The sequence below is a fragment of the Contarinia nasturtii genome, unplaced genomic scaffold (genome assembly GCF_009176525.2).
Source record: "Contarinia nasturtii isolate CC-2019 unplaced genomic scaffold, AAFC_CNas_1.1 Cnas_scaffold_630, whole genome shotgun sequence".
In the NCBI taxonomy this organism is placed as follows: domain Eukaryota; kingdom Metazoa; phylum Arthropoda; class Insecta; order Diptera; family Cecidomyiidae; genus Contarinia; species Contarinia nasturtii.
In genome coordinates, this window is record NW_022197981.1 from 1,086,938 (window position 1) to 1,114,735 (window position 27,798).

The window sequence follows — 27,798 nt, forward strand, 5'->3', positions numbered from 1 at the left end:
GTTTGTTTGTTTTTTTTCTCTTCTTTTGCTTCTTCTCTCTTTCTCTCTTCGCTCTTTCTTTGATTACATTTCTGTATTCATTTGGTTTGCCTTCTTTGCCCGTTTCACACAAAAAAAAACACACTGTGGTGAGCGAATGTGCGCGCGAGCGTTTACGTACAATATCATCGTCGATGCGAATACAATGTATTTGTGCCGTCTATTTGAGTAGTGCGCCTTTTGCAAATAGGCCCGCATACACACTGCATATATTCACCATACATTTCTCTATCTCACTCCGTCTTTCATTATCATTATCAGGCGAGAACAATATAGGCTCTTCAATTCGCTGCAACGTTATTTTCATTCAATGTTTGCAGTATGCGTATGTATCATTTCGTACAAATACACACCCATGCTGTTTAAATACGTTGCGATTACCATTTATGTATTATAATGTTCATGATTGTAAAAATAGTATAAAAGAAAATGATTGTGTGCACACAAACTATGACAAAACAAATTTTTCCGTCGTCTTCTATTTCTCTCGTTTACAACATATACACCGATTCCACCGAGACACAGATACAAAAATCTGATTTTTATTATCAAAGAGAGAAGAAAAATAAAATGCGAATAATAAGAAACAAAAATTGAAACATTCACACATACAATGTTCGATCGTCATCGTTTTGGGGCACCGCTGATAAGAACTGAACACAGTCATAAGCCAAACTTATAATGCCATGTGTAGTGAGATCGATTGTACACTGATTTCGTTTTGTTTCCGTTTTCAAGTAATCAAAGAAAAATTCCCTCTTCAACATTTCAATATTAACCGTTTTGCACACGATTGTACACAACAACAAATTAGCGCCTTCATTTGTTTTTAATGTTTGCGTTATCTTAGACGTAAATTGACAGCCAACAGCGACGGCATTTAAAACTCTTTCGCGAAGTTTCGTTTCTATACAAAACAAAAACGGTTTTGATTATGAGAAATAAATGCACATATACACAAGCATAATATAATTGAAAGCGAAAGTTTTAAGTTGCAACAAGCAAAAGCTCCTCTTGACCGTCAACTGACGCGTACATTTTTCTCCTTCTTCTTCTTCTTCTACGTCTCTTGTCTTTCATTTGAAACATTTACACGAGTGCTAATTAGCTATTTTCCGAATGTCGATCATTTCAACAGGTTGTCAAAGCAACAAGTTCTTTTTTTATGCTTGACGCAATGAATTCTAACATTGGTCATGCACCTCAACAACTGCCTATGCACCCAACGGAGAATGATAAATTGAGAAGGCAAATATATGCGCAAAACCTTGGATTTATTACATTAATATTGTTGATTTTTTTCTCTCTCTCTCTTTTTTTGAAATTCTTTGTATTTTTGTCATTTTTCACAAGAATTCACAAGTTATACGGTATAATTTCAATCAATGTGTTTATATTTTAGAAATCATATGGTGCAAAGTGAATACGACGAATTCAGTGGCATTTATGTGGCAGAAATACGAAGAAAAAAATATTATTTCCAAGAAAAGAACATGAAAACCCTACATAAATATAGTCTTTTGCGACTTTTGTCGTTAATGGAATAGAGAGACGAGAAAAAACGGGAGGTTAATTAATAAGAGTTTTGGAAGTTTTGACTAACGATGAAAAGCTCAATGTTTTCAATATTAATAAAATGACTGCAAAATGATTGCTTTATTAATTTGCATTTGTGGTGGGCGTGTACTCGGTTTTATACGCATTGAGAAAAAAAAACAGCATGTTTAAATTTTCTTGCCACAGATAAAATATAACCAATGACATATTTTGTAAACACTGCTCTTTAAGAAATTATTCAATTTATGATGAAACAAGTACACTTTTTTTCATTCATCGCTTCAATGTATTTTTTTTTTATTGTTTTAATCCAAAGAGGAAAATCAAATTATGGTAAAATAATGTAGAGTTTTCGAAGTAATTTCAGATTATCTATTAGTTTACAATTTATTATGTTAACTTCTTTTGATATTTGACCTTTTGCATATTCGATGCGTGAATGTGATTTTATGAAATTGAATAGTTTTAGGAATTTATACAAATTTTACGAAACGGAACAAATTATCTGCTTAATGATCGTGACCCATTGTTTCGCGCAAATTTTGAATCGACAAGTCGAACGTTTTAAAAATGTGTAAATAAATAAAACAATCGAACTACTTTTCGCAAAGAAAACATTTTTTATCTGTATTCAAAGCACATATTCAGAGCTGGTATTTTCACTCTGGTAGTGCGCGCACAGACATAGAAGTTTGACAATTCAAATATTAGTTTTGAATTTTTCGACAACTGTGAAATTTCTATGTAAATGTACATCGAAAATATAGACATTTTGTGTACCGCACACAGTCTGTGAGTGCAAATTCTACTGTGTGCGCGCACTACTAGAGTGAAAATGCCAGCTCCAGGGTATACCGTCCGCTAATGTCATCAGCGCTGATAAATCTATCTTGATATTTTAACAAATATTTCGAATGCGTTGCGTAGAAAGTTCGCATAAAGTGTATGTTACATGGTATTTCTGCAGAGTCTCTGACCAAAATCAACTTGATCTATATGTCACATACATTTTTTTGGTAAAAATATTGGTGTTGAAAAACAAGTTAAAATCTTGGTGAAATAAAACTTTTTACAAAATGTCAAACCTGTTGATATTGTAACTTTTGAAAGTTTTACAAAGCTCTCTAAAGTTTGGGTCAATTTTAAAAAGTCTTCGTATTTTTTGATAAACTGGATCACATACAAATTCTCATTGAGAAAATTGGTGATTAAATAAAAACACGACGATGTATTGTACAAAAGCAATAGAGAAAATCGACCACAATTGGTGATTTGATTGAAATGAGCATTATAAAAAGCAATCAAATAACTATCGTATTTTTCACATTTATTTGTGAATAGTAATTGTATGTGATTACTACTGAAGGACTATAATATATACAAAGCCTTGACTTTGCTGCAAATGAAAAATCGATCACAATTTAATTTTGCACTCGATACTTTCAAATATCATTATCCATTTGAAACACAATCGCAGAAATCCATTTCAATTGAATTGAAAGAGAAAAGCACATTCAAATATCCTTTCAGACATCTCCATAAAAATGCGTTTGTTGGAAAATGTGCAATTTGTACAGCATTTTTGAATCGTTTGAATGGATGAATGAATAAGTTTGCGCGTCAATACCCAAATGTGGAATAATTTTTTCTGGACTGCAGCATCCAAAAAAACTTTGGAAGATCATTTTTATATCGATTTGCTGATGCCAACTTGTATTCCTGGCCTTAAATCGGTAAGTCGTTGTTCCAAAAATAAGCCATTATAATCATTTCTGTATCTCATCAAATTTCATCAATGATTATGGCATAAAGCTATGTTAAATTGCATTTCCATATTGTCTAAACATTCATTTAATATTTTATTGATTAATTTACAGATACGTCGTGTAATTTCAATAAGCATGTGATACATGCAATGAATGGAATGGAATGAATCATCGTGAAAAATTGAAGTATTCTCAATTTATCTTTTTCTTTCTCATTCTTTCTCTCTCTCTCTCTCTCTCTCTCTGCGATTCGTGCCATAGGTAATAATTACCACAAACTAAATGTTGTACGTTTATCAAACCGACAAAACGATAAAAAGCGATAACCGGTCGTGGTTCATTGTGCACATCGAAAGCGAAATGTTGAAGCGTCAAGTTCGTTTATGAAGACATTTCCCATGTTGGCTGTGAGTATGAGTGTCCAGTGTCCACGCATTGTTCGTCAGAATGAGAGAATGAGAGCGCGCGCGAGAGAGAGAAAGATAGAGCCACACGACCACCACGAATGTTTCTGTTGCTGCCATCGTTGCTCTTATTGTGCATGATGTAATAATAATATGCGATATAAACACGCATTTATACTTAAGCTGCAATCTGTTGTTTATTTTCCACATTTCGCTATTGTTGCACACCGTTGTCCATTCAACACAAATTACAATCGTTCATTCTACATCTACACACTCTCTTTCTCTCATTCCAATTCGTTTCTTTTTTTATTGTTGTTGTTGGTGCGTGCGTTGTTTCTTCTTCTTTTTCACTGTTGTCGTTGTTTGCTGTAATCCACCCTGAGCTTGTTTCAATAAACTTCACTTTTATTTTTATTGGATGCTGTTTGTGTGTTATTATATTGAGTTGTAAGCGCGATTTCTTTCTTTCTTTGAATTGAGCGGCAGTTTCTTTTTCGATCTGGTCTTCTGTGTTTCTGTCTGCTGCGGTCTTTCCTCTTCATTCAATTTGTGCAGCAAAGTTTTTTTTTTTGAAAACCATTCATCTGAAATGTTATTATCGATTTGAGTTTCTTACAATACATTTTTCTTCTTCTTAACATTTCGCGTAAGTAAAGTAGTTGTATCATGACCAATTCAAGCAAATTGAAATGCTCATTGAATGAATTCAAAACAATCGGAATGTGCTTGAGTTCACATCAAGTGTGTGTTTCGTGCTCAATATATTTCATTATTTCGGAGACTTATACATCTTCGACGAATGAAAGTTGGAGCAACCGAGAGAAAATAGAAGACAAAATCCATTTAATTTATGAAATTAAGCAATTGATTTATGCTTTGAATGTGGAAAATGAAATCCACTACTCTTCCGACCAATTTACAAAGTACTGTCACCGAAAATTGCGGGGATGGAAACAAGAATTATAAGGATGCGACACAGATGAGGGATATACTTAGCCGAATTTATAAAATGTAACTTAAGTCGTATTCTTATCGGAAACGAGGCCCTCGGTAAAGTTTTTTTTTCTTATCCTTCTGATCTGGCTCACACTTTTGAATTAATTACATTGCTCACAATAAACGTTTGTGACTACATCTCGGTTATTCAAACGGAAAAATTCGGCTAATCGACCATATCAAATTTATTAAAGTTTTTGTTTCTCAGCAAAACGATATTTGAATTCAAGATTAAATAAAATCAAAAGAAAAACTCCATATTTCATGTTTGCCATGTTATTTTTCTAATTTTTCTTCTTTGTTTTTTTCTGCTTCTTTTTCGCGTACTTTCTCTTTAAAAAGAATTTTTCCACATTCTTTATCTTTCGTCAACTTTTCGAGAAATTTGACGTTTTTTTTCTTCTCTCTTCTTGTTATTTATTCCCTTTACAGTAGCTCATCGCGGTTTAAAATCTCTCAAACTCGGTTAAATCTAGAAAATCAATCAAAATCTGTTGGAAAATAAAAAAAACTTTCCATCATTCTAATGAATTGTTTTTTTTTTTTCTTACTTTGGTTTCTGCAGAGAATCAATATTTAGATTACAACCAAAGAGGAAGATTGGTTGAGGAACAGCAGAAAGTAAAACGAAAACCAGAGTCAAAACATGAGCAAAGCATGTAGCTATCATGTTTTATTTGATAAGGGGAACAACAACAGCAGTTGAATAGTGAAAGAAATCCATGAAACACAAAAAGTTGGTGTCATTGCATTGCAACAAATCGTGTGCGAAAATGTATCAAGATAACGGAAAAAGGCCAATTACACACAATTGGCAAAAGCATAAGCATTGGAACTGTTTGGTATTTACATTGATAAGGCTGTACAATATTTAGCTGTGTAATCATTATGCTTGAATTGTTCAATAAGCAAAAGTAAACATTGGTTTGAATGTAGCTTTTGTTGGAGATGGCGAAGAGGGAGTGAAAAGAAACAGAGAGAAAACGAAAAAGAAATGTCAGTATGAATCACGGGAAAGCACAGGCCTGCAATATCCACCAATAACAGTAGCATGATGAGGATGACGGCAACGGCGATTTTATAGATAGCCAGCGGCATGAAAGGTTATACACAAATTCATGTGCTCCAGTACTTATTCTTCACAAAGGTAATGGTGATTCTTCTTTATAATGAAGTCTATTTAAAATACTAACACATAAAATGGCAAAATCTGATGCGATAGCATTTTATTGCATTGCAATTAAGTGCATATTAGAGACAAATTGATACGGCGATTTAAAGAAATGTGCTCTATGGCTATAGATATTCTACTAGTTGTATGCATATAACCGAATAATAAAGTGGCAAACAGCTGATAAAAAACCGACAACCAACAACAATGACAACAAACCACAAAACAGGAATAGCCAAAAAAAAGTATGGCGCGATTTATTGTGCCAAAATAATGAAAAAAAAAAAACAGGCAGCAAAAAATCGTATGAAATATCATAAAATGCAAGCCATTGCCGAAACTGCAGAGTGATGGAAGAGAGAGAGCAACAGACTCGGTGAGACCAACGTGAAAAAGAGCGACAAATTGAGTGTTATATGTGGTGGCGAGAGAACAGCTGCCTGAATGAGATATTTGTTGGGCTGTTTTTTTTTTCGTGTGTGGAACGATAGTTCGCTTCGATTTGCTTTTTGGACGAGCGCGTCATGTGTATATACAGTACAGTGTGTAGCCAGTTTCGATACACAACAATTTTGTAGCACTGTGTGAGCAAGCTAGCAAGCATGTAAGCAGAGTAACAGTAGCAACAGCAACAACGTTACGCCGTGTAGTATAACAAAAACGATGTGCGATTTGTGCTTATGAAATTGTGTGTGCTGTTGTGCTTTTAAATGCCAGTCAAGACGGAGCGCTTACATGATTTTCCTCACAGTATGACAAAATTTCTTGACGTGAACGGATGCACATCATCAGTCGTCATTCGAAGTCGAAGCTCATACACGAAAATCGCGATTTTTTTTTTCTCCTCGTCGATTAAATTGAGAAAAGACAACAACGACAAAGACGACAACGAAAGACACTGTCTTTTTCTATATATATTTGCAAGTGAATATCGATGGCATATTGCAAATTGTGAACTGTAATCAATTGTGTATTGTTGCTTGTATATTTTCAATTTTCAATCGATTTGCTTTTGTTGAATAAAAATTGTTTCGTTTTGTTTGTTGTATTTTATTCAAATATTTTATTGAACGCGAGAGTTTACTTGCTCGCTGCTCAATACAGTCAGGTGGAGAGCAAAAAGAAGAAACACGAAAAACGTTAGATATATGAAATGTGCAATGCCAATCATAAATCGATTTGCAAAGAAAAAAAAAATAACGAGCATTTTAAACACAATTTCAAATTTATTTCATTGAATGAAGAAAAAAAAACAGACCCAAAGAGAACAGATCAAACTACAATGTTCTAATATTTAAAGTGAACGATTGAATGTTGTCGGTTTTATTCATGAGCTTCGGAACTCCGATTCCTTTTGCTCATTGATCAAACAAAAAACGGTAGATTTTCCACTCTTTCTTCCCTTTTTCGAAAACGATCAATTAGTTTTAGAATATTTCGGTGAAAATCGCACCGAAAGCGAACACTTTTTTTTAGTTGTGACCAAATATTCATATATAAATTAATTAAAACCTGTGTAGATTTGAGGCCGATCAAATTCAAATACAAAATAGAAAATCTGCGAATTGAAACGAACAATTCGAAAAATGATGAGTGTGCAAATGAGTGAATAGTTGACGACCGCATTAATTTGGCGTACTTCATCATTTATTACATTTTTTTTTGTTTGTTTGTTTTGTTTGTATTTTGTATTGACATCATTTGATACTGATGCCATTGCTGTCAACTCTCCGATCTCATTCAACAACAACGACAACGAATTTTTTCGAAAAGTGATAGACAAAAACGCAACAGCACACGAGAGAAGAAAGAAAAAAAAATATTACCGAATACGCACACACACACAATACAATAATCAAGACGCGTTTTTCATTTAAACAAATATCTATTCTACAGTGTGAAAACTTATGCAAGAGATAGAGAGAGAAAAACAAGCATACGCGAATTTTGCGCTGAACAAGAACAACCAAGGCAAAATGAATCGACAACCAATCGAGAAAGAGAGAAAAAATAAAATCGAATCTATCGTGTGCGTGTATGTGCATGATGAATGAATGAAAAAAAAAAGAAGTAATAACAATAATAATAAAGAACAAATCAAATACACAAACCATTCATTCGGTCCAATTGTTTATTATTGACATTTTATTTATTTCAATAATTACCTAATTAAATGTATTATTTAATTATTGTGTGTGACTATTTGTTATTTTGTACATAATTTTTTTCGTTGTTTTATCAGTTATATTGTCTGCTGTTGTTTTCTTTTGTCGTTTCGCATATTTATAACTACGAAATCTTTGAGTAATCGACGATTGTCTGTGTCTCATCGCCGCTGTCTGTCCGTTTTGCGAACATACAATTCAATTCGGCGGGGAGTTACGGTTGTGGCTTTGAGAGAAACCATTTGAATTTCGAATTTGTTTTTTCGGCGTGCGTTCGAACACATTTTGTTTTGTCTTTTCGGCGTGATCACGGTTTCTCTTCCTCTGTCTCTTTCTTGCAAAACGCGACGACATTTTTCGAAGAAGAAAAAAAAAAAAGACGAAAAGAAAATTTTACGCATCACACACACGACCGATCATCAGTTTTACTCATCAGTGCTGTGTTGCAAAAGTGGAGCAAAAGAAGAAGAATAAAAGAAACGAATTCGTTTATGAGAAAAGTGTAATAAAAACGGCTGATTTCGGAGTGATCGAGTGATACATGTGAATGTCGTAAATCAAACGCACGTTTATGCAAATCAAAGGGGAACACCTGAATTTAAAATAAACGCAAAAAGGGTAAGTGTGCTTTGGAATATCTTTTGTTCCACATTCGCAAGAATATTCGGAATTTGTCGATCTGGAAAATTCTAATTCGAGTTACTTTTGGAATTTATGTTGTTTTTGGTCAAATTTAAATCGAATCGATTGATGTTAATCAATGCAAAATAGCCATTTGGCCTAGCAAATTCGGTTCACTCATTCAAAATACAATTCATTTTGACAGAAAACAATGTGCTCATTTCTCGTGTTTGCATCACATATCACACAGTATCAAAACTGCAACATTTGACCGTGCTATTGCTTATGTGTATTTACAGACTACGTTGCTTTGTAACAACAACGAACGAATGAGAAAAAAAAGGAGAATCATGAAAATATTATTGAAAACAATATATATTTGTTATTGATTTATGCATTTAAAATCGTAGAACATTGAACGTTCTTCCATTGAATATCATATTTTAATTTGATTATAAATGTGCAATCGCAATCCCGATTACGCTTACACTCTCTCGCACGTTTACACTAGATAATGACGACGACAACGACGACGACTGCGATCACTACACCCATTCACGCTCAATCTAGTGTGAAAAATGGCTAAAAAATGAATTAAAAAAAAAAACGGCGACGTGAAAACCGCACACGCACAAAAAAACGGCAAGAACGTGTGTGCGGCAACAAATTTAAACAAAGCAACAAATTTAAGTCTAATGCGTTAGTATGAGAATGCAATAGCATTGACGTGTATGCGTTAGAATTGTGAGCAATAACTTGCAGGCAGTAAGCGAGTGTGCGTGAGACATAGAGAGAGAAAGCAAGCGCACAAACAAATCTATTTTCTGATTTGATTTGTGTTTATTTGTTTAAAATCATCATTGCAATTCGAAAATTTAATGCGATTATTATCTGGCATTCATTCAACATACATTACACTACTGTCCGTTCATATATAAATAAATGCATGCGTTTGTTGCATACACTACATTTACGGCAACTTAATTTTTCACGGGCTTGCATATAGCGGGCGGGCAAGCGCTCACACACATGCTTTGGAGCTCGTTTGCGATTCAGAAAATTGTCAAGAACATCAGTTGGCATGGGATTTAAGCCAAAAAAACACACATCAGAATGAAAGCGAACATTTTCTTTGCTCAGTCGATAATGAACGTGACGAAAGTTTGAAAATGATGCGTTTGCAATTAGTAGTCCATTTTAAGAGAATTATTTATTCTTTTGAATTTAAAAATAAATTCTTGCGATAAAGAAAATGACTTAAGGACAAACTGGGCAAACGATTGCCATTGCAACGCAGAACTTTCAACAATGACATTAAATATATAGTCTATTTTAGGTTTGAAACAAACGCCCTTTATACAACTAATTCATAATAGAAAACAATAAAAAAGAGTTACAGATTAAAGCTTTTGTTGAGCATAGACACTCTATAATTACAAAAATGCTTTTTTATGCATTTGTATACGACTATAGAAAGATTTAATCATATATAGGATCTAACTCATTTATTCAATTTTCGGTGTTTTTGTGGGATTTCCTTTAAATGTCATACAATCAATGCATTGATCACCAAATCAGAAGAAATAAGGTTTCAACAGCTTATATAATGATTAACTAATAGTCATTATAATAGTTGAACACCATAGTCAGTGCTGCTAAATAGCTGTTGTATGATAATATTTAAAAACAACAACAAACATAATTGCGGTAATGTTTTGTTATACACCCATTTTTTACCTATCAAATCAAGTCATTTCAAATGTTGACTATTTTGCCAATTGCTTTACATTTCAATTCGAATGGTTCTTGTATTTCGTTAGCAATTTACTTCATGAAACATTTATTTTGGACATACTTCTTACCTCACTGATTCAAGCGGACATTTATCAGGATTTTTTTTTTAAATATCTGAACAAGAATGTGCAGTACTCCATTGGTCATTTTTACGCTTCGTTTGATTCAATTCATTAATTTTTCAACCAAAAAAAGATAAATTCAACGAATGATAGCTAGTAGCACCAGGTGAATTTCCAAAAACCGGAAACGATGCGTTAACAAAACCACTCATACACCTTCCTAAAAAGTGAATCAAACCTTCTGCTTTTCATAAAAAAAAATGTCGGATAAAAAACTATGTTCGAAACTTTACACACTCAAAACCAATCCATAATCGAAAAATCCAGTTCATACAACGTATAACTAAATTACGGTTTTATTCGCAAAAATCTCTATTCGCCTCTGTGTCATATACACCCATTATTAATTAACCTGAGTTAAAGTGACTTTGTTCGTACAAAAAACTATCTATTTGAAATGTTCTGATATCAACAAATGAAAAAAAAAATGGTGCCGTTTGAAAATTGTACAATCTGAATTACAAGTAAAAGAAAATTGCACGCTAGATATGGTCGTTGCGACCGGCGTTTGTTCACACACCAATGTTTCTTTGTTAATAAAGTAAATTAGTGCATTTGGAGTAATTTTTCGTCGTTTTTACCGTCGTGCAAAAAAAATCGTTTTTTTTTTTTTAAATTGCATTCAAACGTGTCGTCGGTTTTTGCTTTCAAACATTTGGAAAATGGTCGTTTTTCACAAGATTAAATCAGTTCTTTGTATGATGCCTTTTCTGGTGTTTCTTATGTTTGCCGTCGGTTTTCCCGATGCGATTCATCATCATTCGTTTGATGTACGTTTTCGTACGATGGCAAAAACGTTTGAAAAATCAAAATCATTCCGTCGTATTCATATCATACATCTTGGTGAACGTACGACTATTTTGTGCTTCGTACACGTACATGCACATAACGTATGATGTGCATCAATTATACACAATCCGTGTTTTTTTTTTATTTTCTCATATGCATCTTGTCACTCATTTTGATTGGTTCGTAAGTGTTTTTCTCGCTATTGAGACTACTTCATAAATTTTCGTCATCATTTTCCTTTTTCCATTCACAGTGTGTACAGTGGGTGTGTGTGATTCAGTGCGTGGAACAATATAAAAACCGTAACGACGGAATTAAAAAGAAACGGTAATAATTGAAATATATATTTTATTAAATTAGGTTATCTATTTTTAATTTGAATATTTGATAACCGAAAACCTCAATGTTCTTAATAATAATACGCATAAAATCGTGTCGGTTTGGGTTTTTTTGCGCTTGAGCCGATATAATAATAAACAAATTAGCATTTGTGCAAATTGTATGTGTGTATGCGTATTGAAAAAAGTAATTCGCGTGTTTGTTACTTAGTATAATTGCAATTTTTCTTTCTCTTCAAATGTGACAAATGGTTGTGGAATTGCAGGCTAAAATGAACGTTAACTGCGTCACTGCCATAGTTACGGGTTTTATTTGGTTTGTTGCTTATGTTTTCGATCAACATCTTTAAGAAGTAATTTCACTTTTTTATTTTTTTTTTAAAAAGCCGAAAAAAGGAACACATTAGTAAGTCAATTTCGATAAACATAGATACAACGGCTTTCGTTTATCACTTTTGTACATATATTCTGAAGCGTGACTCACGATAAGTTTGTTAATAAATTAAAGACAAAAAAGACACCATCCGATGAACGGTATAATTATGTGTTAAGTCATTTTCAAAATCATTATGACAACAATTGAAGCCAATTCAAAGAAATTCACATCAAAACCGTAAATTATAGAGTGATAGTAGTTCAAAATAAAAACAAACACCGAATGAAGAAACGAATGACAACGAAGTCGGTGGCGACAAAAAAAAAGAAGACAAGCATGAGAAAAGGCAATGCAAACAAAACGGGATAAAAAAAGAGAAAGAAAAAGATACCAATGCTAATAAATTTTTCGGCTAATATACTATTTACACATTGTCTTTTGCTGGCCCAAATTAGTATTTATCGACAAATAGAGAAGCTACTCTGTATTATTGTTAGCAATGTAAATATGCTGTCAACAAAGTACTTTTTCGGTATCACTTTTCTTGTTCTTCTTTTTTTTCTTTTCTATTTAACATCAATCGCATCAAACATTGCGCCAAACGCAGAACGTAAGGTTTTGTATTGCACAAAACAAATGACATTCCATTGTCTTCGCATCTAATATGAAAGTTTAGTTCTCTCTTTCACCCACTTTAGAAAATGACATCAATGATAAATGTATGTGCCTCGTTTTATCAATATATTTTCAAACGGAATTTTACTGAAATTCAAAACAATTGATTTTCATTAAAACAATATACACATAAAAAAATATTGTGCGTTGTAGTTTGTAAAACGGCTTTTGATTTACGATCGATGACAAGCAAATTCATTTTATTGAATCATATAATGAACACCCTTGATGCAAAATTAGGAAAATGGCAAATAGAAATGAACGTCATCGGCTTTCTGTTGAACGTCATGTCATTTATTATGCTCATTTGTTGCATCCCATTTTCAAGCGTAAATTATCTTGATTTTATTGAAATTTTCGATACGGCCGAAGCGTGATATTGGACATAATGCGATTCAAATTATAAATCATTTAGCGGTTGAAGTGAGAGAAACAAAAAAAAATATCATTGATGCTCTCACACATATTGTACTTTACATTCCATAAACGTAGCATAAGATGCGTTACATTGAATGGGATAATGGAACGCTTCATCGACAATGAATGTAGTCTGTATCACATTTTGGGATCTTTTTTTATCACTCTCCCACTCTTCAAAAGAAAATAAAAATGAACATTATTTGTTTTTGTCGCAAAAAAAAATTCGAAAAAGTTTCTCTCGCAAGAAAGACAAAAAGCTATTGCGAAAAATGCGTGTGATATTTTGATCTGTGTACCTCTGAGGTGGTTATTTGATTTCACTTGTACATCTCATTCCAAACACGTACTCTGTTACTGTGGCACGCGACCATTTTTTTTGTTTCATGCAATGATATATTTTGGACGATGCTTTCTGTTACCGAAAAAACAGTGCCCGTCATTCTTTCATCTTTTTTTTGCTTTTTGTTCAGTTTGAATTGGAATGTTGCACATTTTGTATTCCTCATAAATTCAACATTGTGACAAATTTTCCCTCATTCGTCACGTAATCTAATCACTTTAAATCAGTTAAATTCGTTATGTTAAATGAAATATTTTTTCGGTCGTTTCTCTGCTTCGTCATGAAATCCACAATACGATGAGCGCGCGGGTACTCAATGGCTTGCAAATATCAACGAATTTTTTTTTGTTTTGCTCTCTATTGCAAATTGTTACTCAATTCGATACAAATGCAAGCAATTTGATGATTTTCGTTTCATCTTCTCTCCCCCCAATTGAGATCTAACGAACGAGAGATAGAGCTTTCAATCATATACACTACAACACAGTTGATGTTTATTTTCCTATCAATTGGTTAGTCTCATATTCTAATTTGAAATAAACTGAACATTCCGTTTTCAGGGTAATTCTACAAATAAACATTGGAACAAATTTACGATTTTTTATTTAAATCGAATTCACGCATTATTTATACATCATCAAATTAAAAAAAAAAAAATCAAAAACCCACATGTTTGTGTGTAGCATTTTGTTCGGTGACTCAATTTTTGTTGTTGTTTGGTTCGATTGTATTGGGCACGGTGTGTTCAAGTTGTTGTTGCTTTCATGCATTCGAAAGGTAAATTGATTGTGTTGTTGAATAAGAATGTGATAAAATAAATTCATGCGATTAATGGATTTTTGGTGTGGTTGGAGAAAAAAAAAAAGAATTTAGGTCTATGCTATATGCAAAACAAGAGATTGAGACGCTTTTAAATTGCTATAGCACATTGATAGCAACAACAAATAAAATGTGAATGCGATTGAATGGAAAATAGGCAATTTTCCAGCACAAAAGAAACCAAATAATGTGGAACGTGCAGTTTTTTTTCCTTTTATTGTTATTCGCAAAAATGTTTCATTAAAACGATACTGTACTCAAACGCACTATATATAGTCAAGAGCACATTTTTACGCGCGAGCGCCTTCTGCCATGAATGAAATTGAAGACGAAAAAAAGCACGCAGAGAGCCAAACTGATTTGTTGATTGAAATACCGATAAATTTGCGTTTTAAATAGTCTAAATTTGATTGCGGACGCGCGTTCTACAGCACATAATTTACATACATTTGGCCCCCCTCATAAATTAACCAAACACCTACTTGACTCGCCGTTACCATTTTAACGACAACAAAAATTATACGATACACATTTAAATTGATATTTAAATTGTGCTCAATGTCGACATTGCAATGCCAATCGACCGTATGAACATTTAAAGAATACAAACAAAACAGCTCCATCGAGAGGAAATTGAGTTTGCAACAATTTTGAAAATGTTATCGATTCAATCGAAAATGCTATGCAATTATCAAAATTAAAACATTAACGAATATTACTTTGCAGGCACCGCCAATATTACCTGGAGCAGACCAAACATAAATTGCCGCCAGCTGACAACAAAGTATGATTCAATTGTAACGATGAAACTATCTTGAGGGGAACATTCAATCGAATGGGGCAGAAGACGTCAACTGGAAATTTTATTTTTACAACGATCGATTTTTTTTTAGTGTAGAAATAAATCAGTGAAACTTTAATTAAACGGGTACATGCAGGAGCTTTTTTTCTCCAATTATTAAGTGGTTTGTATAAATGTGTGACTCAATCACAATTCAATGCACCCATGAATTCGATCATGAAATCTGCTGGTTTCGTCTACATTTATATGTGCGTCTATACGAATATTATGGTTGCCGGTGAAGTATTTACATTGGGCTATTTGACCGGTTCACAGCGGCGATCGGGAAATTTAGAGTATGCCAAGCCAGGTAAAATGCATTATCATTTATAACCATTTTCCATTTTATTCGGTCTGTGTATCCACTGTCATATCACAAACTCACCTTAAGTTCTGAAACGCGCGTACATGCCGGCACACACACACAATTACCACTCATTATTTTAATGGAATTTTCCAATTACTCCACCAAAAAATAGCAGCGTTTAATTAGTTAAGGTTTTTGCTGCGTAAAAACTTTAATTGAATTCAATGCGAATATATGTTGTGAAAACTTGTGTCTCACAAACAAAAGTTTGCCATTTTTCTCAACGATATTATTTACACTCATTCTCCCTTTGGCAATATGGAGAAAAAAAATTAACGACGATGATGACTGCAACGACGAAAAATGGCACAGGACGAGCAAAAAGTAAATTTTTCGAATTAACTTCATATGAAAAGTTTGCGTGGCATTCAGTTTTCAATTGATTGACCCATTTCATTTATGTGTTGATGAACGAAACATGATGCACTCAAACATTGAGATACAATTCATCAATCGACGAAAAAATGAGAGAAAAAAAGAAATTCAAATGTGATTAGATGAAAAACTCTTTGAAATTACCGTCATTATTCTTATTGTCATTTTTGTGCATTGTTGCACAGATGTTTTGAAAATAGAGAAAACTGTGACTAACCCAACGACATAGCTAGCGCAAAGAAGTCAATGTACAATGTACATGAAAAAACTAGAATAAAACTAGAGTGAAAACGTTCAACTGAACAGAAAAGCTTTTAATCCACACGAACAAAAAAAAAAGAAGAAAAATGAAAGTTTTGAAAATTGATTTGCCGGCTGTGATTTATATGCGAGAAAGTGGGAAAATGTGCGGACGCGCACTCGTGTTAGGAAATCCAAAATGAAAAATCCATGATGGCAATAAATCAATTCAATTTCAGTTTCGAATTACGCATTCTTATTATTTTATTAGTAACAATTTTTAAGAACACTTTTCCATTTTATGTTTCTCTCTGGACTGTTGCGGATTTGCAAATGGTATTCGGTATCGGATGGTGGTGGAAAATAGGTCTGATGATATCGGGTGCAATATCGTTGGCGGTGGAAGAAATCAATAATCATGGAAAATTGAAGGAAATGGGTCATTTCTTGGAATTCAAAGTGGCTGAAACATATGGCGAAGAAGTGTCAAGTATACGACAAACGGCCGCATTGTGGACCGATAAAGTTTATGCATATATTGGACCACAAGAAACATGTGTTCATGAGGGCCGAATGGCAGCTGCATTTAATTTACCAATGATATCATATGTAAGTTTTATCACATCTCTTACTCTCTTTTTCCACTTTTTACTTGCTTCATTTTATTCGCGGTTTTATTTTTGTTTGCAACTTTGGAAACAGTCGCTGCGACTACAAAATTATAAGCTTTGCTTGCACTTTATCCCGGCAAATGAGTTTCGCACTCTCGTCCGTATCCCATCATAGTTTATAATTTGTGCGTATTTCATGTGGTTTTGTGGTTGGCGACACGAAACTTTTCTTTTCGATTTTCAAACAAAATGTTCTATTTTTGTTTCAAACACATTTTCAATGATATTTTCATTACAATTATCTTTCCACTTCACTTAATGCGCATTCGTTTTGTTTTTGTTTTTGTTCTTATTCTTGTCGGTTCTCCCTCTCTCGAATGATGTTGTGGAAAAAGTTTTGCACACATCAAGAGACATCACGGAAAAAAGATTTTCCAACATTTGCACGAACCCGACCACCAGACACACAAATTTCCAAATCGGTGGCATCATTATTGCTGGCTTATAATTGGACTCAGGTGAGCGCCTATCATTATCGATAAAATTGATAAATTTAAAATGGGGGCGTACGCATTCATGGTTGTTTTTGGTTTAGGTGACATTTTTGTACTTGGATTCGTTGAATGAAGGATTTGGGGCTGTGGCTGAAACGGTTTTAAGCACACTTAGAGCGGCCGGTGTTAAAGTGCAATCAACACTCACATGGAGCACAGTCTATCATCATGGATACATGAAAAATCCATTTGATGAATTGGTCGAAAGAACGTACATCGACACACGAAGTAAGTACAAAACAATTTAAATTCATGATTCAAGTGTGAACTATACCAATCAATGCAGGGCCACATACTGTGTGAATGCATACATGCAGTGAACACATGCTGATTCAATCAATTCCAAAACAATTACCACACACACATCTATATATATGTAGTTCAGTTCAATTAAGCATTGATTTCATTTACAGTTTATGTCATTTTGGGACATCATTACGAACATGTTGGCTTAATGCTTAGCTTAAAACAAAAAGGTCTTTTGGATAAAGGCGAATATTTTGTGGTTGGCATTGATATCGAACAATACGATGCATCCGCACCCGACAAATATTTACGCGGGCTATTACAAGACAAAACCGATGATGACTGCATTACGGCATTTAAATCGTATTTGGGCATTGTGCCATCACCACCAATCAATTTTGAGGAATTTGCAAAACAGGTTCGATTATTCATTGACAGAACAATTTAAGAAAAACTTGGCTGGAGAAAAAATTATTTGAATATGGCGAATTTTTTAAAGCGCAATTCTAATTTTTGTGAGTATTTCGCATGAATTTCAACATTTCTTCTTAATATCATTTCGATTTAGGTAAACCATCACATGGAACTCCCACCATTTAACTATCCAAATCCACTGGGTTTATTCGGTGGCGCAAAACAGGTACTTCACACTTTTATTATATTTTAGGTCTTCATTAATCGATAAATCGATCAAGAAGATCCTCACTTGAGAATCCATTCGTTTACTCCATGTGTCTCTACATTTTCTCTGTGTGTTTTATTCTTAGATTCGTGCTGAGGCTGCATATTTATACGATGCCGTACATTTATATACCAAAGCTTTGATTCGTGTGATTGAATCAAAAGAGAATCCACGCAATGGTACAGCAATCGTGAATTCATTAAAAGGAAGTAGCTATTTAAGTGCTATGGGGTAAGTTTTCAATGTGGAAATAATGCAAACCATTATCTTTTTATCGTGTTGAAGCAGCAGTCCATTCATGTTGGTTTCTTCAATGTCTTTTCCATACAGTTATCATGTGTACATTGACGAAAATGGTGATGCAGCCGGAAATTATACGATATTAGCGTTAAAGCAAGACCACCGCCAGGACAGTAATCTATCAATGGTATACGGCTTACATCCGATCGGTACATTTGGTTTACCCGACAGTAATCAAATACCAGTAAGTTATATTTTCCATCTCCCCCTTCTCTTTGAGATGAAAAAAATTGAAATGAAATTAGGTTAACATTTGCCCATGTATCTCATCTAATGCATTATTTTATTTCGAATTTGACTTTTCTCTTCCTCTCTCTCTCTCTTTCGTCTTTCGTCGCTTGAATCAATTTCATTGAAAAAAAAAACACATTTTTTTCTCTCTTTCAACACAACCATTCTATTGAAATTCCATTTAACAATCAAAACTACACCAAAAATAATCAAAAACACAAATAGCTGATGATCCAGGTAAGGTTCAGCACGCAATTCAATTTGGCAAAATGCCACCGATTTTTTTCTTCTTTCTTTCGATTATTTTAAATTTTACTTATTCTTTGCATTTGTTTTTCAATCATCATTTCTTCATTCTCGTGCCGTTTTTGTTCAATTTTGCCTTGAGTCTTGATCTATTTTCAATTTCGTCAGTGCTTTTCATGGGGCGAATCACGCTAGTGAATACTAGAAAAACTAGTAAATCTAGTGCGAAGAATGACGTCACAAACGAAGCCAACTTCACACCAAAGGCCATATAATTTATATGAAAAACTACTGAGAGCCAACTTCACGCACTAGAATTTTCTAGTTTTCTAGTGAAATCTTATCAAAAACTAGATGCTCTAGAATTTCGTGATTGACCCCATGGTGCTTTTGTTTTCATTTTATATCTCAAAAAGTATATTTATTTACAATTGGTTTTAATTTCGATTCGCACTATATACAGCGTGTGGCACATGAAATCAATCATCATTTTTTGTGTGTGTTTTCTCGTTTGGTTTCGTGTTTGTTTTGTGGCTTAATTTCTTATCTCCAATTTATATCACATTTTTTGGTTATTTTTTTTTCGTTTCATCTTCAAAATAAACAGGATTTACAATTGTTCGATGAAATTCAATGGATTGGGAATGGTGGACCACCGGTTGCCGAACCAAAATGTGGTTTTCGCGGACAAAAGTGTATCAGTAAGTAAAAGTAACCAATTTTTATCATCTCGCAATTTTGTTTGCCTTTTGAAACGAAATAAAATACAGTTTTTAACCGCGATAAAGAAGTCCAAAGTGAAAAACTTCAAAATTTCCGCCGAGCTCGAATAATAAAGCTTGACATTTGATACGAAAAGAGGTAGTAAACATAAATTCTGTGTCATAGAGAAGCAAAATAATAAAAGTGTAAATTTGAAGCGCCAACAATGAATTGTGGCCAATTTAAACACAGGCTTATATAACTTGAGAATAAATCCAAGTGATAATATGACGAGAATTCCCATGTTAATCAACCAAATACAGAGTAACTTTCATAATTGCAAAAGAGACGGAAACATTTCGTACCTCATAAAATGAATGTTATACTTTGTTGTCGTGTTTATACGATACATCGAGTTTTAATGGGATTGAAAAAATGAGCAGTTTTTTTAGCTTGGGCAAAAACTGAGCCGGAATTGATTTGTATCGAAAGCCAAGTCATGAAGAATGCCGTTAAAAGTGATTATCATTTGCTTTTATGTTTTATACATATTTATGAGCGATAGATTGATCATCGTTGCAGCATTCATCGTTCCAATTCAATTGGAGCGTGGGGTCATTTGACTTGTAACAAATGGTCATCTCGCTCAGAACTCATCAAATGTTATGTGTTGTTATTCCGGAGTCAATAAAAAAACGCATCGACGACAAGGAGAATTCTTTTTATATAGACAAAATGCTTTCCATTTCCTTAATATAATCTTGAATATTCTAAGAATATCCTCAATTTTTATAAATCGATTTCCATACAAAAATAACTACAACTCGTTTGCATTTACTATCCATTGTCAATAGCGGAAAATGGATTTATGTCCTTTGTGTGTTTATATATAGAATTTTTTTTGCAATTCTGGGCATTTGACTGTAGCATGGTCATGACGTTGAAACGATGCGATATCAATCAATGTATCGATAACATTATCTACAGAGATGAAACTTGAATACTTAATGGGTATATATATATGCATTGGTACGACGGGATATTTCTGTTTCTTTTTTGGAATTGTTTTGAAATGAGGGGCGGCGAATCAGACGCAGCGAATGCGCGTCGCTTGAACGATAATGATGATGGACATATGATATAAAACTAATTTACGATTATGATTACGACACTGGATTACTCATCAAGAAGTGATCTGATATGGTGTGTGCAGCACACCACATGAAATTAAGCAAATTCTGCAAGCGTACCAGAAACAGACAGAGAGGAAAAGAGCGGTGATAAAATGAATCCTCACCAAAAAAGGTGATTAACGAAAAGAGCGACGGTTTTTTCTGATTATTTGATTGATTCGTTAGCGTGATGAGACAAGTAGCATCATAGTTGTCATTTAGTCGAATACTTAGTTACCCGTGGATAATTAAATGGATTTAACGAGGAAAAACTAACGACACCACACTTGGCAATCAACAAACTATTACAACACAAAAACTCAAATAAATTTCATCGAAAGTATGTTGTTCAGCAGATTTACTTGTCCCTCAGAATTCGAGAATGCTATATATTTTGCACACGACAACCGTCAAGTGGTGTGAAAATAAAACCGTTTTTATTGGACATAAACACTTACATTTCCTGCTCTTTCTCTCTCTCTCCTTATATCTTATATACGCACAGGCACTCAATTTCGTGGCAAAGCCCGCATCGAAATACATAAACGAATAAAAACCAAACCATAAACTTAAAACTCATACAAAAGCTATCAAAAACGAGGTTCTTGTCGCTAAATTTCGATAATAATAATGTCACATTAAATGCACCCCAGTTGACTTTGCTGCCGGCACTTGCCGACAAAAATGTGTACTCGGCAATGTGTAACATTTTAGTTTTTGGTATTTTCGATTTATTCGATTGAGTGTATGTGTGCATGGTGCTGGTGTTTGTTGATGTTGAAGAACAACAACAGCAGCAGCAGCAGCAGTATTTTTGGTGTACAATATTTACAGTACATATGTCCTTTACGCTTGCCAGCTTTAAAAAAGCATAAATATTGTTACAAGCATATCAATCATCTCTTTTTCGCGTTGATGATGTACTTGTATGCTCGGTTGCCGAGTCGAGTGCAGTCAGTATTAAAGCAGGTTACACTATTTCGAGACACCATAAATCGCGCGCGCGTTGGATAAACATACAACGGGCAAACAGAGCAAGCGAAAGCAAAGCAAAATAAAAAACAAGAAGAAAATATTGTCGGATGGAAGGTTAAAACGGTTTTTAGTTGTCGGTTTTTTCTCTCTCATGTATTTTGATGTTGTACCGTCGTCATCGTCGCGTCTGCACATTTCATTCTAACGGATTGAATTTCTCATGGCTACTTTCAGTGGTAGTAGATTCGGTGCTGCTATTGACTGTTATTTTTCAATTCCACAAGATGTAAATGCTCCTTTATAAACCGGCGGGAACATTATTATTAATGATTTGTATGTGTAATCCTATTTCGTTTAGTCGTCTTTTTCTTAACCATTTTTTTTTGCCATAATTTTCATACTTTTTTCTCAACGTTTTTTATTTTTCTCTTTTCTTCTCCGAAATACCCGCACACAACCATAAACTTGTCACTGCACATAATTATTCAGGTCACACCGGAGAAATAACGGCAGCCATAGCTGGTGGTTCACTACTCTTACTAGGTATTGTATCATTAGTGCTTTATAGAAATTGGAAGTATGAACAGGAACTCGATAGTCTATTGTGGAAAGTCGACTATAAGGAAATACAATTGCATGAAAATGATAAAGAAAACAATTGTCAAAAGCAAACTAGAGTAAGCATCACAATCCATCAACAATCCTTATTTTCTCCCTCTTCCACACACACAAACACTATATTTCTATGTACATTTTACGATTCACATAATTAAAGATGCAACAAGCCAACTCTAAACGATATGTCCATCTCATGCAATTATTTGCACGAGGTTTCCCTTGAAATCACAAAGAAATAATTTCTTATCCGTTTTGACATTAATTTTAACAATGTCGAGTTTGATGCATGGAGAAGGAAAAACGTCGTTTGGGGTTGTTTGTTCATTGTGTGAACATTTTTCTTGTTTTTTGTTTGAATTTTGCCAATGCGTTAAATGATGATGCATAACATTTAAACAAAATGGCAGAATTTATTAACGCAATTATAGTTTTGCAAAATGCATACAAATTCGCAAGCACAGAGAAATAAAGCACGCACGGTTGCACGCACACATAGATTCATACAAAAGTGCAAACACTTTCTCATTTCCCCACATTCAAAATAAATCGAATAAAAAACAAATTTTGTTGAAAAAAAACGGAAAAGTCGATTGTATATACAATAAATTTTCGAATCTCAACACCAGCTTCAAATGAATAGATGTCGAATGAATAAATAAACAAAAAGCGTGTTGTTAAAATCGGAGCAAAAAAAGAACGTCAAACAACATCAATAGCAGTGACAGCATTTATTTGCAACGCTGTTCGTTCACTGAATATGAATATAAATTATTTTCACGCATCAAAAAGCAAGCAATTAGCAATTTGAATGCTAAAATGCTTTTGATGGACCAACAACAAATACATTCAAATGCGATGAGTGACGTGCCTGTATTCGTTGAATTGCAATCGAATGCGTTCGTAAATATACATGAAAAATCGACGCTCACAATAGAAGGAAACAAATTCGAGACACTGACAATAAGAAGAATAACATAACACAAAAGACAAAACACAACAGCAAAAGAAAAACATAAGAAAAAGAAAAAGTACAACAACAACAAATGATGAAGTAAACGCTTGACTTTAAGATGAAAACTTTGTATAAGGTTCACAGCGTCTACTTGCTTCAAACTCTTTATGCGAATGCTTTTTATTTAAATGACTGGGAAAATGGTTTTGACGCATGCAAAATGGTTTTTGTCGATTTTTGAATGGTGTACTTTTTCTTCTACCACTTGTTCATCGTTGATTTCGTTGTTGTTAGTTTTTTTTGTCTTCTTCCCCGTCTCTATTTACATTTTGACGCTTCGGCATTTTTTTATTTTTTTTATTTGTTTGTTGTCTTCAGTGATGAAATGTGCTTGCGATTCATGTGTGCAATCTGCAAAATATTCCCAATTCTACACACAAGACATACATAATCGTTATGCCGTTTTACTTTATCGCTTTTTTTCCCGTTGTGGTGCGGTGTTTTGTCCATTTTTTCATCACATATTCTTTAGGCAACGCATCCACTTATTCGTACTAGTCAAGTTAGTTTAAGCTCAAATCCGGATGCAGATTTTCGTTATTCAAGCATTTTCACACCGATTGGCCTCTACAAAGGACAATTGTATGCCATCAAAACGGTTCGCAAGAAAAGTATCGATATTACACGCGAAATGAAAAAAGAACTTAAATTGGTAAGACAAATTTTGTACTTCGATCACTGCATATTCGTCTATGATGGTTTAATTTTTGTTGTATTTTGTGTTCAAATTAGATACGTGATTTACGACACGATAACATCTGTGCATTCATCGGTGCATGCACCGATCCACCAAATATTTGTATCCTTACAGAGTATTGTACGCGAGGAAGTCTGAAGGTTTGTTTATTTCAAAAAATGAAACACTTTCAATTTCATCTGTGCATTATCCATCATTTCGCATTGATGCACAATTACATTTCTTAAATGTTTGTTTTACAACAGGACGTTCTCGAAAATGAAGATGTGAAATTGGATAATATGTTCGTTGCATCATTGATAGCGGACATCATTCGTGGAATGATTTATTTGCATGAGTCGCCACTGAAATATCACGGTTCATTGTGCACATCAAACTGTCTCATCGACTCACGATGGGTAAATTCACTTAAAAATTGCTTTTCTATTATTTAATCGTTCTTTTTGATTCTTCTTCGATTATTTGTAAACACTCTTGATTAATAGCTTTATTTTGTGATTCTCCCCTAGGTAGTTAAGCTCTCAGATTTTGGACTACAGGCATTCAAAAAAGGCGCCGAAGATCCACCGAATCTACAAACAATGGCCGCCAAATGTCAAAGTAAGATGGAAACAGATTTGTTTTCATTTTTTCTTTATTTGCATTCATCGATGATGTTGATTAATTTTGAATCAAAGTTTTCGATTCAATCATTTCCATTCCAACATTAGGGCAAAATTTGAGCAAACCATATTTCCATTGATATCTAATTTATTGAATCTACATTATTTTTTGACGAAAATAAATCAAAACTAATCGAAATATAGCGTGCAATGCATAATGTGGGAGAGAAGTTTTTGTACAAGAAATGGCCGACACATTATAGTTATATGAAGCAAAAATCAAGCGGAAATTTTCGATAAAAATGTGTTTGTTCATTTTACAGAATTGTTATATCGAGCGCCAGAACTGCTGCGATCTGGTCCGGCTAATATGGTGCCAGGTTGTAGACTCCGTTATTCGTTTGCATTTCAAGCAGTAAAATTATCATTTGAATCGTTTTCTACAGGTACACCAAAAGGCGATGTATATTCATTTGGTATCATTTTATATGAAATTCACACGAGACACGGACCCTTCGGAGATACTGGTATTAGTGTTATGGATTGTTTAAGAAAAGTGCTACAGCCAAATGATTTCAATGAACCGTTTCGGTAAGGTTAAAATTCAATTCAATTTCACCTTCCTTTCCAACCTATTCCACCTTCCTTTTCTTTGAACATTCGTCAAATGCTGGTATTTTTAGACCTCCATTACAACCGCTTGATTCGTCATTCGATTGTGTTCGTGAGTGTTTGAAGGATTGTTGGGCGGAAAAGCCGGAAGATCGACCGGATTTCAAAGCAATTCGAGCAAAATTACGACCACTACGAAAAGGAATGCGACCCAATATTTTCGATAATATGATGGCAATGATGGAAAAGTACGCCAACAATTTGGAACAATTGGTTGACGAACGAACGGATCAATTACAGGAAGAGAAAAAGAAAACCGAAGCATTACTACTTGAAATGCTGCCGCGACCCGTTGCCGAACAATTGAAAAAAGGCAACAAAGTCGAAGCCGAAACATACGACATGGTGAGATTCATACATATTTCAACCTTTTACAGGCTGTTTAAGAAAGAATGAAAAGTGTCACTTAGAATCGAGTAAATGAGAGTATTTTTTGTGTCGTATTTTTTTCTCATGTTTAGGTGACTATTTACTTTAGTGATATTGTGGGTTTTACAGCGATGTGTGTCGAAAGTACACCATTGCAAGTGGTCGATTTCCTGAACGATTTGTACACATGTTTCGATTCCATCATCGGTAATTACGATGTATACAAAGTGGAAACAATTGGTGACGCATACATGGTGGTATGTGTTGGTTGCATCTATTATTTATTATATGAGTACGATGGGTGACTGCGGAAAACGACCAATTCCATTTTTGTTCTTTGATTCAACTCAGGTATCTGGTTTACCCATTCGTAATGGTATTATTCATGCGGCAGAAGTTGCATCGATGTCATTGCATTTGTTGGCCGCTGTGTCAGAGTTTAAAATTCGACATCGTCCCAATGATCGTCTATTGTTACGCATTGGCATCCATTCTGGTCCAGTTTGTTCGGGTGTTGTTGGCTTGAAAATGCCACGATATTGTTTATTTGGTGATACAGGTAAATTAACACTGGATTGAAATAAAACTGAAATGACACAGTAAATTTAATATCAATTTTATATCAGTGAATACGGCTTCGCGCATGGAATCGTCTGGTGAACCATTAAGAATACATTGCAGCAGTACATGCAAACAACTATTGGATAAATTAGGCGGATATCACTCCGAGGTAGGAAAAAAATCAAAATCAAACAAAAATCGAGAAAGAAAAAAACATCCTAAACTCAAATGATGTAAAATTTCAGGAACGCGGTGAAATTCAAATAAAAGGTAAGGGAAAACAAGTGACATATTGGTTGCTGGGTGAAGAAAATCAGGCTCGTGATGTGCGTACCAAAGAACGCACCGAAAGACGTGGCTCAAGGGCGTTGCTCAAAGCACATCTTCAACAGGGCATTAAAAATATCAATGTCAATGTTGGACAGAAAAGTTCATTGAAAAATCGTGATAATGCCATGCCACGCACCTCATTGACCCGATCATCAAGCTTGGAATCGCCGAAAAAACTTCGATTTGCCACTGACTCTCAACTAGAAAACTATCGCTATCACAGGTATGTACTCGAATAAAGAAGCACGAAATACCTCTCCTCTTTTTCGGTTCGTTTGTTATTTCGTGTTGTCAGGAAAATATCGATTTAAAAGCAAGAAACATTCATTTTAGGTACAGTGATGATGCTTTAATGGAGGTGATATCCGACTGTAGTCTTCGAAAATCACGTAGTAGTTCTGTTGTTTGTGACGAATTGACGTCATCGTGTCCATGCATTGAACATCTTGAAAAAACATCAGCCGTTACTGCCGAAATGCATCCATTAAATTCATGCTTAAATGCAAATACGCCATTGTTACTCAATCATGTGTCTACTTGAAGTTCAGCTCAGTATCATTTAAAATCAATATATGTGTCTAATTAAAAGCATAAAAAAATGTGAAGAAAACTAAATATCAACATATAACATGTAATTGCTCTTTATCTGTGTTGTAGCTTATACTATAGCTCTTTATGTGTACATACATAAACAAATGGCACGTTTGAACAACCTCGCATCTCAAGAAAATTGTAATATTTATTCATAGATTAATAAATAATTATATAACAAAATGCACGACTTTTATCTTTTATTCATTCCCTTTTTCAATTGCTATTTTTCTTCTTTCAATTTTAGTTTGTTTTTTTTCTTTCTTTTTTTTCGAAATTCAACGTATTTTATTCGATTTGAATGTGATTTCATTATATGAGAAACCATTCATAATGAGGCACCATTTGCATCGGTATGAGTGCGTACGTGTATGTGTTGGTGTATGTGTTTACGAACTGTCAAACATTT

At 34.0% G+C, this 27,798-nt stretch overlaps 1 protein-coding gene across 3 annotated transcripts; it reads left to right on the forward strand.

Moving 5' to 3' along the window:
* The first annotated feature begins 6,699 nt into the window (after nt 1–6,699).
* Nucleotides 6,700–27,572, forward strand: LOC116340064 (guanylate cyclase 32E). 3 transcript variants are annotated; one of them, XM_031766248.1, is made up of 26 exons: nt 6,700–6,860; nt 8,179–8,719; nt 15,122–15,360; nt 15,481–15,546; nt 16,586–16,827; nt 17,225–17,347; nt 17,425–17,611; nt 17,797–18,047; nt 18,198–18,269; nt 18,397–18,542; nt 18,642–18,795; nt 19,068–19,079; nt 19,696–19,789; nt 22,427–22,614; nt 24,040–24,219; nt 24,300–24,404; nt 24,510–24,662; nt 24,774–24,864; nt 25,190–25,246; nt 25,313–25,457; nt 25,550–25,883; nt 26,000–26,164; nt 26,259–26,466; nt 26,534–26,637; nt 26,714–27,021; nt 27,132–27,572. In XM_031766248.1, exons 5-26 carry the CDS (start codon nt 16,591–16,593, stop codon nt 27,337–27,339), a joined length of 3,522 nt encoding a protein of 1,173 aa, XP_031622108.1. In that variant the 5' UTR covers nt 6,700–6,860; nt 8,179–8,719; nt 15,122–15,360; nt 15,481–15,546; nt 16,586–16,590; the 3' UTR covers nt 27,340–27,572. The 3 variants fall into 3 exon arrangements, with proteins under 3 accessions (XP_031622108.1, XP_031622105.1, XP_031622106.1); XM_031766245.1 differs by having other exon boundaries at nt 15,122–15,546; XM_031766246.1 differs by lacking the exon at nt 19,068–19,079 and having other exon boundaries at nt 15,122–15,546.
* Nucleotides 27,573–27,798: the final 226 nt, after the last annotated feature.